Below are 17,680 nucleotides of genomic sequence, written 5' to 3'. Positions count from 1 at the left end.
AGACCGTTACATCACCTGTCTCTGCCTCTGCCTCAGCTCATCTGCTGAAACCCTCATCCATGCCTTTGTTACCTCTAGACTTGACTATTCCAATGCTGTCCTGGCCGTCCTTCCATCTTCCACCCTCCACAAACTTGAGCTCATCCAAAACTCTGCTGCCCGTATTCTACCTCGCACCAAGTCCCGTTCTCCCATCACCCCTGTCCTCACTGACTTACATTGGCTCCCGGTCCTGGAATGCTTTTGATTTTTAAAATTCTCATCCTTTTTTTCAAATCCCTCCATGGCCTTTCCCTTCCTTCTCTCTCTAATCTCCTCCAGCCCTACAATTCACCGAGATCTATGTGCTCCTCCAATTCTTGCCTCTTGTACATCCCCGATTTTGATCGCTCCACCATTGGCGGCCATGCCTTCAGCTGCCTGAACCCTAAGCTCTGGAATTCCCTCCCTAAATCTCTCTACCTCTCTCTCCTTTAAGACGCTTCTTAAAACCTACCTCTTTGACCAAGCTTTTGGTCACTGGTCCTGATATCTCCTTATGTGGCTTGGTGTCAAATTTTGTTTGATCATCACTCCTGTGAAGCGACTTGGGACGTTTTACTACATTGAAGGCGCTATAAAAGTGCAAGTTGTTATGTTGCTCGGTATCACCCCAATCAGTAGCTTTACCCTCTGTGTAATTGGAGATGGGGTTTGGAAGGGGTCAGAAGGAATGGGAGCTCATTTCAAATCCTAAAATGGAAAACACAATATTCCAGTTGTGGATCAGGCAACATGATCAACACTACTCAGTTTTTTGCCCTGAAGTCTAAAATCAAAAGCAATTTGAGTAATTTTGAGCATGTGTTTCTAACTGAGTTGGAAGCGTTGCTGTGTTTAATTTTAATGCATTGTATGTGGTGTATTTTTTTTTTAAATGTTGTAATGGGATGAAAAAATAGTTCACAATTTTTTTTCAAATATCCAATCATGTCTGACCTCTTGGCAGTCCAGATCAATAGGCCCAGCTTCTTGGGTTACGGAGAACTGAAGGTATTAAAGTCTGATTTTCTTAGTATTGGCCCACCAATTACCAGAAAAAAGCTTGACCTGCCTCTCTTCCTCTACCCTCCATGGACTTGAGCACATAATCTAGGTCCAGTCCTGATGTGAAGTTTGAATCCACAACCTCCTGACTCGAAGGCTATAGTCGTGAGCTTTATTCTACACTTGGCTGTTATACCTGACCTGGAAGAGTTTAATGCTGACAAAAGGGTGACAAATAGAAGAACAATGAGCACAAAATGCACCCATTTTTTTTAAAAGAAAGAATGTGATGGGGGATGATTTGTTGTTCTTGCTGGCCTCAGCCCATTTAACTTCTGAAATGATCAATCTTCTTGGGGACAATGCCCATGCTATATAGATACTATCAATCATTGATCTTTTACTAACCATGGCTCCTTAGATATATCCTATTAATAGTAAAGGATTTTAATGTCAGTGGATTAAGTACTGGAGTGGGGAGGGGATGAACCCACTGTCTTCTAATTTGTACTATTCAGAGCTGTTTCATTCCATCTGTCTGGGCTTGATTCAAACATAAAGGCCAGTAGTGAAAGACAGTTTGTTGATCCATGGTGTTGCTCAATCGTAACCATCAACACAGAGGAATATACAGCACCATGGGTAACCACAAGGAAAAAAATTGAAATATCAGGGGTTTCTCGGGCTTTCTCTTATCTGTGTTCCCCCATTGTTTGATGTGGAGATGCCCCTTTTCCACACCGCCTGAGGAAGGGGAAAGCCCCCGAAAGCTTGTGGGATTAAAAATAAAATCGTTGGACTATAACTTGGTGTTGTAAAATTGTTTACAATTGTTAACCCCCATTGTTTGGGGGAGAAGAGGTAAAGAGCAGTGGAGTTCTGATGCTCCTGGTCTGTAGACTGGAATCTTGAAAAAGCAATGTCTGTCCTCTCCTCAAGAAACAGGAATTTTCTTCGAGTAGTTGCTGCTGAAGTCCCATTTTAGTTCAAAGTGTTTTTAGCTTCTAATCACGTCCCCTAATCCTGTTGTCTTGGTTCAGCACAAAGAACTTCTGGTGGTATGACTCACTCCTTTTGTGTTCAGCTGTCTTGTAGTAAACAAGAGGGTCGATGTACGTGAGCTGGAATGCAAAATTGTAAACAATTTTACAACACCAAGTTATAGTCCAGCAATTTTATTTTAAATTCACAAGCTTTCGGAGATTTTCTCCTTCCTCAGGCAAATGTTTCAAGATCTCCTTGAAGCCTACGCATTTATACATATTGAACAATAAAACATGGTGTTTACAGACTGCCCCTGCAACTGCCCGTTGCCAAGGCAATCACCGTGTTCAGACAGAGAGGTGTTACCTGCAGAACCTCCGAATACACATTCAACAAAAAAACAAACAGGGAAAAAAAACAGAGAAAAAAAAACACAGAGAGAGGCAGAAACATCCGGAAGGCAGAGAGAGCCAGCAAATGACCCATTATATTAAAAACAGATAACATTTGTTCGCTGGTGGGGTAACGTGTAGCGTGACATGAACCCAAGATCCCGGTTGAGGCCGTCCTCATGGGTGCGGAACTTGGCTATCAATTTCTGCTCGACAATTTTGCGTTGTCGTGTGTCTCGAAGGCCGCCTTGGATGACACCACCCACCAGGTGCATGGTTCATACTCCTGTGACTCAGCCAACGTTGTCTACCTCATACGTTGCAGGAAAGGATGCCCCAGAGCATGGTACATTGGCGAGACCATGCAGACGCTGCGACAACGGATGAACGGACACCGCGCAACAATCGCCAAACAGGAGGGTTCCCTCCCAGTCGGGGAACACTTCAGCAGTCATGGACATTCATCCACCGACCTTCGGGTAAGCGTACTCCAAGGCGGCCTTCGAGACACACGACAACGCAAAATTGTCGAGCAGAAATTGATAGCCAAGTTCCGCACCCATGAGGACGGCCTCAACCGGGATCTTGGGTTCATGTCACGCTACACGTTACCCCACCAGCGAACAAATGTTATCTGTTTTTAATATAATGGGTCATTTGCTGGCTCTCTCTGCCTTCCGGATGTTTCTGCCTCTCTCTGTTTTTTTTCTCTGTTTTTTTCCCTGTTTGTTTTTTTGTTGAATGTGTATTCGGAGGTTCTGCAGGTAACACCTCTCTGTCTGAACACGGTGATTGCCTTGGCAACGGGCAGTTGCAGGGGCAGTCTGTAAACACCATGTTTTATTGTTCAATATGTATAAATGCGTAGGCTTCAAGGAGATCTTGAAACATTTGCCTGAGGAAGGAGAAAATCTCCGAAAGCTTGTGAATTTAAAATAAAATTGCTGGACTATAACTTGGTGTTGTAAAATTGTTTACAATTGTCAACCCCAGTCCATCACCGGCATCTCCACATCTGGAATGCAAAAGGGAGGGACAGATTATTCTAATCACAATGATAGACCAACCAAATGGCACATTTTGGTAGTGTTGGGATTTTTTAGTCACGTCAATCTGATTCAGTATCAAAGTATTACTGTTTTGTTTAGTTTGGTGAATTATTTGTCCACTGTCTCTAGATCTTTTACAAAATGTTGATTGGCACTATTACAGTGATCAAGATATTCATGTTGAAAATGTCAGTCTGATCATATCCTGTAACTCTTTCATATGATGCTGACTTTAAATTTTAAGGCCCAGAGTTTCCGCTAGATTGTGCTGGCTTTTTCAGCGCAATCCGGCTGAATCAGTGTAAACATCACAGAATTTCCACAATGTTTTGTGCTGGCTTAAGAAAAATTGTGCTGAAGCCAGCCTTGCCGACAAAACTGGCCACGTCCCCCGTTCGAAAGGATGAGGATGGTGAGTTTACGCCGATTGCACCAGCCTGCGGCTGTTTGGGGAGGGTCTTAAAATTAAGTTAGCTTTCTTAGGAGCAAAGGCACTGCTAATAGGCACGATGTAAATGTTTTTAAATATTAAATATTTAATTTACTAAGAAACTGACTAGTGTACACCAATGAAAGTAGTAAATGCTTCAGTATAGTTTTTTGTCATTTTCAGTGATTTTTAAATCAGGTTACTCAGGCAGAGGACTGAACCCCTTTACTAAAAATGCTTATTTTTAGTGATGAGCCCATTTTCAACTGTATTAATAAAACTGCACCAGGTCACCACCCTCTCTTAAATACATCTCTTAAATATATCAATGAATATTTTTGATTGCAAAAATAAATAAATGATTACACTATGTTAAGCTGCCGAATTGTGACAATTCATGGCAGGTATTATGTTTGTGATTATGTTAATGCATTTTAGCAGAAACTCCAGGCCTAAATGTTTTAGTGCCCCCATACCGTTCTCTCAATTGTTGCTTTTGACATTGAAACCATTTTTAGAAAGAATGGCCTTGCATTTATATTGACCCTTCTGTCATTTCCTCAGGACATCTCAAAGTCAGTGAATTGCTTTTGAAGTGCAGTCATTATTGTTATGTCAGCAAACACTGCAGCCAATTTGATCAGGTCAAAGTAAATGTGATAAATGACTAGTTAATCTTGTCTATGTGGTGTTGGTTGAGGGGAAAAATGTTTGCCAGGATACTGGGAAAACTCCATGCTCCTCTTGAAATATGCAACAGGGCCTTTTACGTACACGTAAACAGGAAGATGGGGCCTCACTTTTAACATCTCATCTGCTTAGAACCTCGGACAATGCAGCACACCCTCAGTACCGCACTGAAGTGTCAGCCTAGATTATGTGCTGAAGTCGTGAAATGGGGCTTACACCCAAACCATTTGACTCTGAGGTGAGGGTGCTTTGAGCCAAACTGATACTTAGCACTTTAGCCTTACAGCATGTGGTTTATCATCCAAAAAGATTCTGAAAACAACATGTATATGAGAAGGGGTAAGCAAGATTGCTGCAGCCTCATCTCTTTTTTTTTGTTGTTTCTTGAGAAGCAAAGGGGAAAAAAATTAAAACTTTTAAAAATCACATTCCTGGAATGAGAATACATGGCATGTGTGTATGCCCTTGTGAAGCATTAACTCTTTTGGAAAGCAGCACTGTTACAAGTGGTGTGTACACCAGTGCTGTATTGTAACTCCTGAATCTAAGTAACAACAACTTTGCAACTTCTGCCATTTATTTTTTGCATAATCAGATTCTCTTAGTTATTTAAAAAAAAAGTAAATTGTAAACTATTGTACTCCATTTGAATTGCCCATAACTTACCTTTTTATAAATAGAAGCATTGAGTTCATGAAAGTTCTGAGCATGTTAATGTATTTAATCTATTTTGTGATTGGTTAAATAACTACCAACTCATAATGGTTCCCTCATGGTAGGAAAACTATAGTTGGGACATTATCTTGAGTCTTGCAGAACTTGAGACTGATGCTAGAGTGGCACCAAATGGGTTTTGATAAATTCATTTATTAACATTTTATTACTGATTGGGTTCTTCAGGGGTGCAGGGGATTGTGGATGCCTATCGCAACTGTATTCCTCAAGTCAGGTTATATGGACCTACAAACTTCTCTCCAATAATAAACCAGGTGGGAAGATTTGCAGCTGCAGCGGCACAGCAACCAAAAGCTTCAGTAAGTATTTCTATATATACAGTCGCACACCACTATCTCGTATGAGTAGATGGTGATAGAGCAGCTTTGACAGATGCTAGGAAGCAGATTACTAACCACAGTGTCTCAATGAGGAATTGTGTGCGCAAAACTGGAATGGGGAGAAAATAGTAACACTTCATATAATTTTTAGAATCTCAAAGATCATTGATAACCAAGGGTTAAATGTACAGGGTGATTACAAAGTAATTGATATTCCACAATCACATTAGTATTTTGGAGAGGTGCTGAGTGTAGTGCCCCAGGGGTCAGTGTTAGTGATGTTGGGGTGGGGAGAGGTGCTGATTGCAGTCCACCATATCAGCTGAGATCAGCTAACTTAGCGCAGACCGTGATTGAATTTGAAACCTTCTCGGTCTGTATAGCTAAATTCCACATAAGGAAGTGTATTTCCTGAGTGAGCCCTGAATAACTACTGACCTCAAGAGTATGTAATTGTGCTGCAAATCTCAAACACTGCCAGAGAAGTAGCTATCTGAGATATTATCCAGTTTGTGCCTTTTTAGGAAGTTTTAAAATGTAAGTATGTAACACTGCCCAGTAATAACAGTTCTGAGGCCTCCTTCACAGGCTTGAAATAAGAAGTGATTGACAAAATCACTGAGTGATTAATATTTTAGTCCAGTATTTGATTTATATATTTAGAAATCTTTAAGTTGTTTGAATTTTAGTAGGTGGAGTTTATATGTAAAACTGCTTTGCTTTTGCTTTAAAATTTGGGCACCTAGAGAACTTGTTAGCGTGCTTTACTAGTGAGATCTGCATTTAAATAGAATGTAAGGGTCAGTATTCATAGTGAAATGAATTTCAATATATATGTCATAATTGTAGTAAGAAATAGTCACAATCCAACTTTCATGATCTTTGTAATTGAACTATCCATTAAGAAGCAATGCTTTGTGTTTGATCTTGGCAAATTAATCCATTTGCTGTATATGATTTTGATGAATTAATTAAAGTAAGATCACTTTTTTTGGCAGCAATATTTCATCCTGCTGATCATCACAGATGGAGTGATAACCGATTTGGATAATACAAGACAGGCCATTGTTAATGCTTCTAAGTTGCCAATGTCTATCATCATTATTGGTGTTGGTGGTGCGGATTTTAGTGCCATGGAATTTCTGGATGGTGATGATGGTGTTCTGAGATCACCCACCGGCGAAGTAGCTATCAGAGATATTGTCCAGTTTGTGCCTTTTAGGAAGTTTCAAAATGTGAGTATGTAACATTGCCCAGTAATAATAGCAGTTTTGAGGCCTACTTCACAGGCTTGAAATACAAAGTATTGCATTAGACAAATGTATGAAATATTGTAAAATCTGCCATACAAGTCACATTTATGCAGATCTTTAAATGTGACTGGTAAAACTGAAAACTAATGAATTAAGAAAATCACAAACTACATGACTGAGATTTCTTGAAATGCACCTCCTGAAAGAACCAGATCTTAGAATCCTCTCTAATATTTACAAATAGATGCTTTGGCATAAGATGCAAGCAGCAAAATTGCATATGTGTTGCAACTGGTTGGTCCATTTGTGCTTATAGAATGGGTAAGTATTTTAGCTAGTTCTAGTCTTAAATATTTTTTTAAATGAGAACCCACCTCATATGGATAATGTGACTGTAGTGTGTTGTGATTTATGCAGGTACATGTACTGAAGCTTATGATTTGAATACAGTTGGTAAAGGGATTGTTTTTGAGCATGTCATTGTTGATGTGCTTTATCAAGTGTTTTGCCAAATTTCAGCAGGAGAAAATGATACTAACAGTGTGATTGGCCTCATATAGTATACTGGGTAGGATTACTCTTGCTTTGTTCTACTATTACCTATCCAATTGTAGCCAGAGAATCCCTGCAATGGCTTCTCTTCCCGCCACACCATTACCTCTAGAGTCCCCCATGGATCTATCCTTGGCCCCGTCCTATTTCACATCTACATGCTCTCCCTTGACGACATCATCCGAAGCCATGACGTCAGGTTCCACATGTATACCGACGACACCCAGCCTTACCTCACCACCACCACCTCTTTTGTCCCCTCCACTGCCTCTGTTGTCAGACTGCTTGTCCAACATCTAGTCTGGGATGAACTGCAAATTCCTCCAATTAAACATTGGGAAGACCAAGGATGTTGTCTTCGGTCCCCGCCACAAATTCTCGCTACTGATTCCAACCCCCCCTCCCTTACCACTGTCTTGGGCTGAAACAGACTGTTCGCAGCCTCGGCATCCTAATTGACCCTGAGCTGAGCTTCTGACCCGATATTTTCTCCATAACAATGACTACCTACTTCCACCTCCACAACATTTCCCATCTCAGCCCCTGCCTCAGCCCATCTGCTGCTAAAAGCCTCATCCGTGCCTTGATTACCTCCAGACTCAACTATTCCAATGCCCTCCTGGCCAGCTTCCCATCTTCCACCCTCAATATACTTGAACTCATCCAAAACTCTACTACATGTACCCTATCTCTCTGCAACTCTCATTCACCCATTATCCCTGTGCTCACTGACCTACATTGGCTCCCAATCCACCAACATCTTGATTTTAAAGTTCTTATACTCATGTTGAAATCCCTCCATGGCCTTTATCTTCCTCTCTGAACTCTGCAGCGCATCTGACAATGACTGGATCAAATTACACATTACAGACAAAGGGTTGGGTGAGTATTGTCCTCCCACATTCTGTCGGTGGCAATAACAGAACATGTTACTGCCACCACAGTGGTGGCAATAGACGTGACCTACTTTGTGGCACCTGAAAATAGTCCCTTGAAAAACTGGTATTACTGGTATAATATGATTGGACCAAATTATGTAAGTTAGAACTTCACAACACTGACATCTAGTATGAGGCTGCAAAATCTGCATGAAATTGAATACCAGAAAACCTGCAGTTCTGTTACTGCAGCAAATCTTTGGCATTAAAACAAGTTTCATTTTAGAGAAGTAAAACATTATGGCTCAGGTCTTTTGCTTTAGTGGAATTGAGGCACATCTTTGACATGGTGGTACTTCTACTTTTCAAAAAGATATGCCTTGACCACAGCTAATCTTGTGGCCCTGGATCATTTAAATAATTTTGGTCAGCACTCTGGCCTCCACCAAGGAGCCTACCAGTACTAGGAGCAAAGATTTGTTTGTGGCAGTCTGCTGGTAATACTTAAATTTTAAAATCCAGAAAGCCTGTATAATTGCCAGATTCAAAACATTAAGTTCCCCCTTCTGCTGCCATAGCATTGTTGGATGCCTAGGGCAAACAACCATCTCTGGCCTCCAGCAATGCTCTGGGCCAAGTGATAGAAAATACATTGGCTGATGTATTTTCATCATTTAAATATCATTTCAATATGCCCACTCATATATGGGGAGATCTATTGAGCATCACCTGTCACTTCCAACTTGAAATCCAGTTGATTGTAAAAACTACATGGTGCATCCGTCTCATTTTCCACCTGTGTGTGCCCAGTTCTGCCCAGAAAGCGTTGGAAAAAAGCAGATCCCAGCCACTGTTTTTAGTACTGCATTGATTTGGTAGAACTATTTTATTTTAATGCGAGAGAAGCCAATTTCACAAGATGGTTTGGCTTTGAAAGTCATTGGCTGTGGATTTCTGCTTCTAGATTCACCATTCTGCAATTTCCTGCCAATGCAGTTTAATCAATGGAAAATCACAAGCTGGTGAGCGAGAGACAGGAAAACCCAACCACTGTTTAATGCAAACAAGCCTGGGGGTTCTTCTGTGTGCAATATCGCAAATATATGATTACACTTTTGATATATAAAATCCTTAATAAAACTATATGGCACTTACCCACAAGCATTTAGTTCTTTTTACTATATTTTTTGAAGTATTTAATCTGTTACAATGTAAAGTTAATGTCTTATTTGTAATGTTTTCATTTTTTTTCTCATGACTTTTTTAGAAAGTGTGTTTATGCTATCTTTTTTTAAAATTTAGAAGCCCCATAATCTTGTCCTGTATCCCTCTGCCTCATTTGAGTCAACGAGAATGATTACCACTCTGCTTGAAATTAATATTCAATTTAAAATGTGTGTAAATATAAATATTATTTGGGACACTTGGTAAAATTATATTGACAAATTACTGTCCACAGTGCCTGCCACCTAGAATAGGCTGATGCAGTTATGTGGAGAGACTAGAGAAGCTGAGATTGTTCTCCCTAGAGCAAAGAAGGTTGAGGGGAGATTTGAGATGTTCCAAATTGAGGGCTTTTGATAGAATAAATAGGGAGAAACTGTTTGCACTGGCGGCAGATGGGTCACCAACCAGAAGACGCAGATTTAAGGTAATTGTCAAAAGAACCAAAGAGGAGATGTAAAGAATGCGTTTTTTGCAGCGAGTTATGATGATCTGGAATGCACTGCCTGAAGGGTTGGTGGAAGCAAATTTAAAAGTAACTTTCAAAAGGGAATCGAATAATTACTTGAAGGGGAAACATTTGCAGGACTGTGTGGAAAGAGCAGGGGAGTCGGACTAATTGGATAGCTCTTTCAGAGAGCCGGCACAGGCACAGTGGGCTGAATGGCCTCCTTCTGTGCTGTATGATTCAATGAAACAGTGTAGACTGAAAATTTGCTGTCATATCTGTCATGTGCTGTTTGTCCACATATTTGTTGTTTTTCAAAGTAATGACATTCTCATCTCATTCCACAGGCACCCAAAGAAGCTCTTGCACAAAGCGTATTGGCTGAATTACCTCAGCAAGTGATGTACTACTTCAACTCGCGCAAACTCCATCCTTCGAATGAACCAAGCCCTTAAGTGTCTGAAAGTGTGATCTGACCAACAGATGTATTCCCTGGAGTACAAAAATCTTCAGTCCTGCCAGTATTAGCCACTATACATTTTATTTATTTTGTTAGTTAAAAATGTTTTAAATGTTTATGAATTTCCATGTTAACATAATTTGAATAATTTTGATAAAACAATATAATGAAATTTGACCAGATTAAATTGTTCTGTATGATTGCTTTCAAGTTGCCATTTGTGTAAAATGTTTTGTTTTGAAGAGAAAACATAATACAGAAAATATTTTTGGAATATCTTCAGTGAGTCAATGAAAAAATAGGTAATTCCTTCTTAACTTTCTAGGACTGGAGTATCTCTTGTTTCGTCTGCCCCTCCTTTTTGCCCCCAATCCTGTAAATTGTTTCCTTTCAGTTTTTCGTTCTGATGAAAGGTTAAATCTGTTTTCTTTTATATATAAATGCTGAGTATTCTGTGTATTTCCAGTACTTTCTAGTTTTATTTCAGATTTTCAACATTGCAGTTTTTTTTGTGTACTGCTTACTTCTAAGTTATTCTGTAGATGATTTACTTTAATGTTTTATAATGTTCTGTTTGAAATGTACAATTTTTGAATTTTTAGATTGGGGCCAAATACGAAGTAGGTGCTGTTAGAAAAAAGATTGAAATGTACATTTTAAAAAAAAATATTTAGAGTTGAATAAGGATTTTAAAGAAGATAAATGATAAATCTAGATTAACTTGTAGATAGAATGCTCTTAATAGAATGACACAAACATACCTTTCTATGACATCCTTTTGATGTATAAAGGGTGTAGTATGTTAGTCACTTGAACTTTAGCAGTTTATAAGTAGCTGATGACTACAAAACTACATGAATTAAAAAAACATAACAAAATACAGAAGGAATGTTCTTGATGTCAGTAAGTCAACATCTTTGTATTTACCTTTCAATTAAATATATCTTCTTCCACTACATTGCCACAACATTTTATCCATCCTTGTTGACCTAAAAATCCAAATGCTCAGTGAAATGTTTCCAAATTCACCACAGCATAGGGTGAAAGCATTTTATGATTTTAAAATATGCTCACCTAGTACTGTGTAAAATATACAACAGACATTTTACTATACACTAATTTCCCAAAAATAAGTAGTTATATTTAAGCAAGTATCTTTCAATAAAAGACACAAGGCAGTTTAGAAAATATTTTATGGCTTTTTATATTGAATAAAGAAAGGGCGAAAGTTGCAATTATCATCCAGTTAACAAGTGAGTTCTTAAATGTGGAAGCTGGAGAACTTGTAAATAAAGTAACAATTGCTACTTTATGTAAGTCACTGAATATTTACTGGCACTTCTGGGTCAGATGGTACACTTGTACAGAGTATATTGGGCACTTTTTATGTAATGGATAAAAAGAAGTTTTTTTTAATATAGTAATGGCACTTTTTTCTTAATATTGTAATTTGTCATATACCATTTGTAGTTCATTGGACCTTCTTTAGCTTCGCATCGATCACACCACAAGTGCATTGACATCTTTCCATAAACCATTCACTATAGCTTTCCAGTCATGAGAATATGAGGCAGGAGATACGGCCCCTTGAGCTTGCTCCGCCATTCAATAAGATCTTGGCTGACCTTCGACCTCAACTCCACTTTCCCGCCCGATCCCCACGTCCTTCGAGTATATTCAAGGCTATCGATCTCAGCCTTGAACATACTCAATTGACTGAGCATCCACAGCCTTCTGGGGTAGAGAATTCCAAGATTCACAACCCTCTGAGTGAAGAAATTCCTCCTTATCTCTGTCCTAAATCCTGAGACTATGTCCCTAGTTCTAGACTCTCCAGGTAGGGGAAATAGCCTCCCAGCATCTACTCTGTCAAGTCCACTAAGAATTTTATATGTTTCAATGAGATCACCTCATTATTCTAAATTCCAGACAATATAGGCCCATTTTACTCAATCTCTCATCATAGAACAACCTTCTCATCCCAGGAATCAATCTAGTGAACCTTTGTTGCACTGCCTCTAGGCAAGTAATTCTATCCTTGGGTAAGGAGACCAAAACTCTGCACAGTAGTCCAGGTGTGCTCTCACCAAAGCCCTGTAGAATTGTAGTAAGACCTCCTTATTCTTGTACTCCAACCCCCTTGGAATAAAGGCCAACATGTCATTTGCCTTCCTAATTGCTTGCTGTACCTGCGTGTCATATGTGCTACATAATGTACAATAACTGCAGAATGTTAAAATAATTGGCTTGCAGTCAAATTCTTGTATATTGTAAGTGATGTTCATGTCATCTGCAATTTTTAAAATTTCTGCACATCATGCTGAGATACATTGAAAGAATCAGTGACTGCCTAAAATTATCATGTGACTGTATTTTGTGTAAACCTAATGGCTAGAAATAATATCTGGAGTAAAATAAAACTACAAAATTATGATATTGCAGTGGCAATTGGTGGAGCTATTGAGCAAAGGAACCGAGAAATCCTTAAGGGGAAAAGTAATTTACCACCAATTTGTTTGAGGGAATCATTAGCAAAGAAGATCTGACAATTTATAACTTCCGCAAATGGCCGTTTAAAAGATAAAAGTAGTGTCAAAGCTTTTTGGTATCACATTTATGATAGCTAGTTATGTATGCGTGTTGTGATTCAGTGCACACAGCACACTATTTAGACAGGGAGTCTTGTTCAGCAATCTGGTGTTGCAGTGTATTGATGTGTTGTGCCATGGCCCAGAAGATCTGTATTTGTAGCTCTGCTGACATTTACATTTGGATATTAATTTTAGTTGAGCTGTCTAATCGGTGAGATGGAAAATGATAGAGGTTCAAGGTTCAGTCACACTTCAGTATCCCTTGACCACTGTGTTGAGGGAGTTGGGATGGTTCCTTATTGCTATGAAGTTAGAAACTGTTTTGGTCCTCAAGCCAGAAACGGACTTTTTGATGTGGCCCAATTACAGATCCATACCCTCTTTAATGCAGATTTTAAAATTTCAACCAGAATTTTAGTCCAGTGCAAATTAAGCAGCCTTTATAAAAGATTACTTTATAAAGATTTAATTCAACAACTAAAGTCCAGGGATGTTCTGGAAAGAGTGGCTCAAATATAGCTCCCTTGAATCAGTATGGAAATAGACTGAGAGTAAATAAATGTATCTTATATTTTGAATATGTAATTTATCTCCAGCATGTTTATTATAAAATCAGTCCATTTTGAGATTTTGAGGTAATCTGGCTGAACTTTGCTCTTAGTTTATGAAAAGAATCGGAAATAATTGCATTTGTACAGCACCTAATCCTGTTGTCAAAATGTCTAAGTGCTTTGTGCAATGAATTGCTTTTAGGGTGCAGTATAAGTAATCATGACAGCAATTCTACATCAGCAATGTATCTGTTCATCTTTTCTCTTGGTTGTGAATTAAGGGAAGAATGTTGGCCAGAACATTGGGAGAACTTTGACCTTCAGATGGTGAATCCTGAGCACTTAACGTCTTATCTGAAGGATAGCATCTTAAACAATCCAATTGCACTGGAGATTATACGGTCAAATACTGATGAGAGTTGAACTTATAACTTTGAGTCAGAAGCAAAAGCACAACCAAGTAAGCCAAGCTCACACATCATTACATGTAGATGCTGGGAGGAAGCACTGAGGGTAGCAAGGGCACAAAATGTACTCTGGGTGGGGGACTTCAATGTCCATCACCAAGAATGGCTCGGGAGCACCACTACTGACCGAGCTGGCCGAGTCCTGAAGGACATAGCTGCTAGACTGGGCCTGCGGCAGGTGGTGAGCGAACCAACATGATGGAAAAACTTACTTGACCTCGTCCTCACCAATCTACCTGTCGCAAATGCATCTGTCCATGACAGTATTAGTAGGAGTGACCACCGCACAGTCCTCTTGGAGATGAAGTCCTGTCTTCGCACTGAGGCCACCATCCAACGTGTTGTGTGGCACTACCACCATGCGAAATGGGATAGATTCAGAACAGATCAAGCAGCTCAAAACTGGGCATCCACGAGGTGCTGTGGGCCAGCAGCAGCAGCAGCAGAATTGTATTCCACCACAATCTGTAACCTCATGGCCCGGCATATTCCTCACTCTACCATTACCAACAAGCCAGGGGATCAACCCTGGTTCAATGAGGAGTGTAGAAGAGCATGCCAGGAGCAGCACCAGGCGTACCTAAAAATGAGGTGCCAACCTGGTGAAGCTACAACTCAGGACTACATGCATGCTAAACAGCGGAAGCAACATGCTATAGACAGAGCTAAGCGATTCCACAACCAACGGATCAGATCAAAGCTCTGCAGTCCTGCCACATCCAGTCGTGAATGGTGGTGGACAATTAAACAACTAACAGGAGGAGGAGGCTCTGCAAACATCCCCATCCTCAATGATGGCGGAGTCCAGCACATGAGTGCAAAAGACAAGGCTGAAGCGTTTGCAACCATCTTCAGCCAGAAGTGCCGATTGGATGATCCATCTCGGCCTCCTCCCGATATCCCCACCATCACAGAAGCAAGTCTTCGGCCAATTCGATTCACTCCACGTGATATCAAGAAACGGCTGAGTGCACTGGATACAGCAAAGGCTATGGGCCCCGACAACATCCCAGCTGTAGTGTTGAAGACTTATGCTCCAGAACTAGCTGCGCCTCTCGCCAAGCTGTTCCAGTACAGCTACAAAACTGGCATCTACCCGACAATGTGGAAAATTGCCCAGGTATGTCCTGTCCACAAAAAGCAGGACAAATCCAATCCGGCCAATTACCGCCCCATCAGTCTACTCTCAATCATCAGCAAAGTGATGGAAGGTGTCGTCGACAGTGCTATCAAGCGGCACTTACTCACCAATAACCTGCTCACCGATCCTCAGTTTGGGTTCCGCCAGGACCACTCGGCTCCAGACCTCATTACAGCGTTGGTCCAAACATGGACAAAAGAGCTGAATTCCAGAGGTGAGGTGAGAGTGACTGCCCTCGACATCAAGGCAGCGTTTGACCGAGTGTGGCACCAAGGAGCCCTAGTAAAATTGAAGTCAATGGGAATCAGGGGGAAAACTCTCCAGTGGCTGGAGTCATACCTAGCACAAAGGAAGATGGTAGTGGTTGTTGGAGGCCAATCATCTCAGCCCTAGGACATTGCTGCAGGAGTTCCTCAGGGCAGTGTCCTAGGCCCAACCATCTTCAGCTGTTTCATCAATGACCTTCCCTCCATCATAAGGTCAGAAATGGGGATGTTCGCTGATGACTGCACAGTGTTCAGTTCCATTCGCAACCCCTCAAATAATGAAGCAGTCCGAGCCTGCATGCAGCAAGACCTGGACAACATCCAGGCTTGGGCTCATAAGTGGCAAGTAACATTCGCGCCAGATAAGTGCCAGGCAATGACCATCTCCAACAAGAGAGAGTCTAACCGCCTCCCCCTGACATTCAACGGCATTACCATCACCGAATTCCCCCACCATCAACATCCTGGGGGTCACCATTGACCAGAAACTTAACTGGACCAGCCATATAAATACTTTGGCTACGAGAGCAGGTCAGAGGCTGGGTATTCTGCGGCAAGTGACTCACCTCCTGACTCCCCAAAGCCTTTCTACCATCTACAAGGCACAAGTCAGGAGTGTGATGGAATACTCTCCACTTGCTTGGATGAGTGCAGCTCCAACAACACTCAAGAAGCTCGACACCATCCAAGATAAAGCAGCCCGCTTGATTGGCACCCCATCCACCACACTAAACATTCACTCCCTTCACCACCGGCGCACTGTGGCTGCAGTGTGTACCATCCACAGGATGCACTGCAGCAACTCGCCAAGGCTTCTTCGACAGCACCTCCCAAACCCGCGACCTCTACCACCCAGAAGGACAAGAGCAGCAGGCACATGGGAACAACACCACCTGCACGTTCCCCTCCAAGTCACACACCATCCCGACTTGGAAATATATCGCCGTTCCTTCATTGTCGCTGGGTCAAAATCCTGGAACTCCCTTCCTAACAGCACTGTGGGAGAACCGTCACCACACGGACTGCAGCGGTTCAAGAAGGCGGCTCACCACCACTTTCTCGAGGGCAATTAGGGATGGGCAATAAATGCTGGCCTCGCCAGCGACGCCCACATCCCGTGAACGAATAAAAAAAAACATCATCTGCCTTCCTTGCGGAAACTTATCTAATGAATTCTGGTTATCTAGTGTCTCTGGCCATAAAATTTGCTGTGGGATAATAGCAGATGAATGCATAGTATGTTCATATAATTAAAAAGTAATAGAAAATTAAAATAAACTGGTAATGCTTCTGAATAAAACAGTGAGGGTAGGAATATCTTTTAAATGTGCTAAGAGTTCCTATGGCATAATGCAATTAAGGTCAAAATGACAAGTAAAACCTGTCAATCATACATTAATGTTCTTACCTATATTGGGGATTTAATGTTCATGAAGTCTGGCAATCATGAAGGAAAGACTGCAAGAACAAAAGTAATGATAAAAAGGAAAAATGTAAAGGCAAGCAAGGAATCCACTAACAACTAATAGGTTTGTAGAGTGAAATCAATAAATGAAGAGTCAACATAATTCTTCAAATATTTTCCATTATCCTGTTTAGTTTTTGTATGCATTTTGTAATGCACAAAGCTGTCACCATTACAATGTGCATGATTTAAATTACATTACAGTTGAAATAAAAGAAATAAGGAAATTAAATGCCACCAAATAAGCATCTCTCAAGACTATAGGGGGGATGTTCCTTGATCTGTGGCCGGTGCATTGGATCGCTGAGGGCAGCGAATATTGGAATCCAAGGCAACGGGCAGTAATCACCAGGCATTGTTCTCTGATTTTAAAATGCAAAGGATTCGAAAATGTCATTTCCACACCACCTGAGGAAGGGGGAAGCCTCCGAAAGCTTGTGGGATTAAAAATAAAATTGTTGGACTATAACTTGGTGTTGTAAAATTGTTTACAATTGTCAACCCCAGTCCATCACCGGCATCTCCACATCATGAATCAGTAAGTTCACATACATTGATATTTCAAAGGTACAAGATAACTTCTGATACAATTAACTTATTAACATAGGCAACACGATTACTGTGGGGAACTAACCAGGCCAGATGGCTTCTGGAAATGTGAATATTTTTAGACAGTTTTGTGTATTGCTTTTCTCCCCCAAAAGACAATACAGCCTAGATTTTCCGATCGGGATCAGCGAGTAATTAGGCCTGATCTT

General features: G+C 40.7%; 1 protein-coding gene across 1 annotated transcript in view; it reads left to right on the top strand.

Moving 5' to 3' along the window:
* Positions 1 to 11,861, top strand: part of LOC137313374 (copine-3-like) — a 38,964-nt gene extending 27,103 nt beyond the window's left edge. The window contains exons 14-16 of the mRNA XM_067979509.1: positions 5,472 to 5,605; positions 6,625 to 6,861; positions 10,329 to 11,861. Of these exons, the coding sequence (XP_067835610.1) occupies positions 5,472 to 5,605; positions 6,625 to 6,861; positions 10,329 to 10,436 (479 nt within the window). The 3' untranslated portion in view covers positions 10,437 to 11,861. The remainder of the gene's footprint in view (positions 1 to 5,471; positions 5,606 to 6,624; positions 6,862 to 10,328) is intronic.
* The last annotated feature ends 5,819 nt before the right edge of the window (positions 11,862 to 17,680 follow it).

This window comes from Heptranchias perlo, chromosome 3, assembly GCF_035084215.1.
Source record: "Heptranchias perlo isolate sHepPer1 chromosome 3, sHepPer1.hap1, whole genome shotgun sequence".
In the NCBI taxonomy this organism is placed as follows: Eukaryota; Metazoa; Chordata; class Chondrichthyes; order Hexanchiformes; family Hexanchidae; genus Heptranchias; species Heptranchias perlo.
The sequence above is the reverse complement of the archived record's forward strand: the minus strand, read 5'-3'. Positions and strand labels throughout refer to the sequence as shown.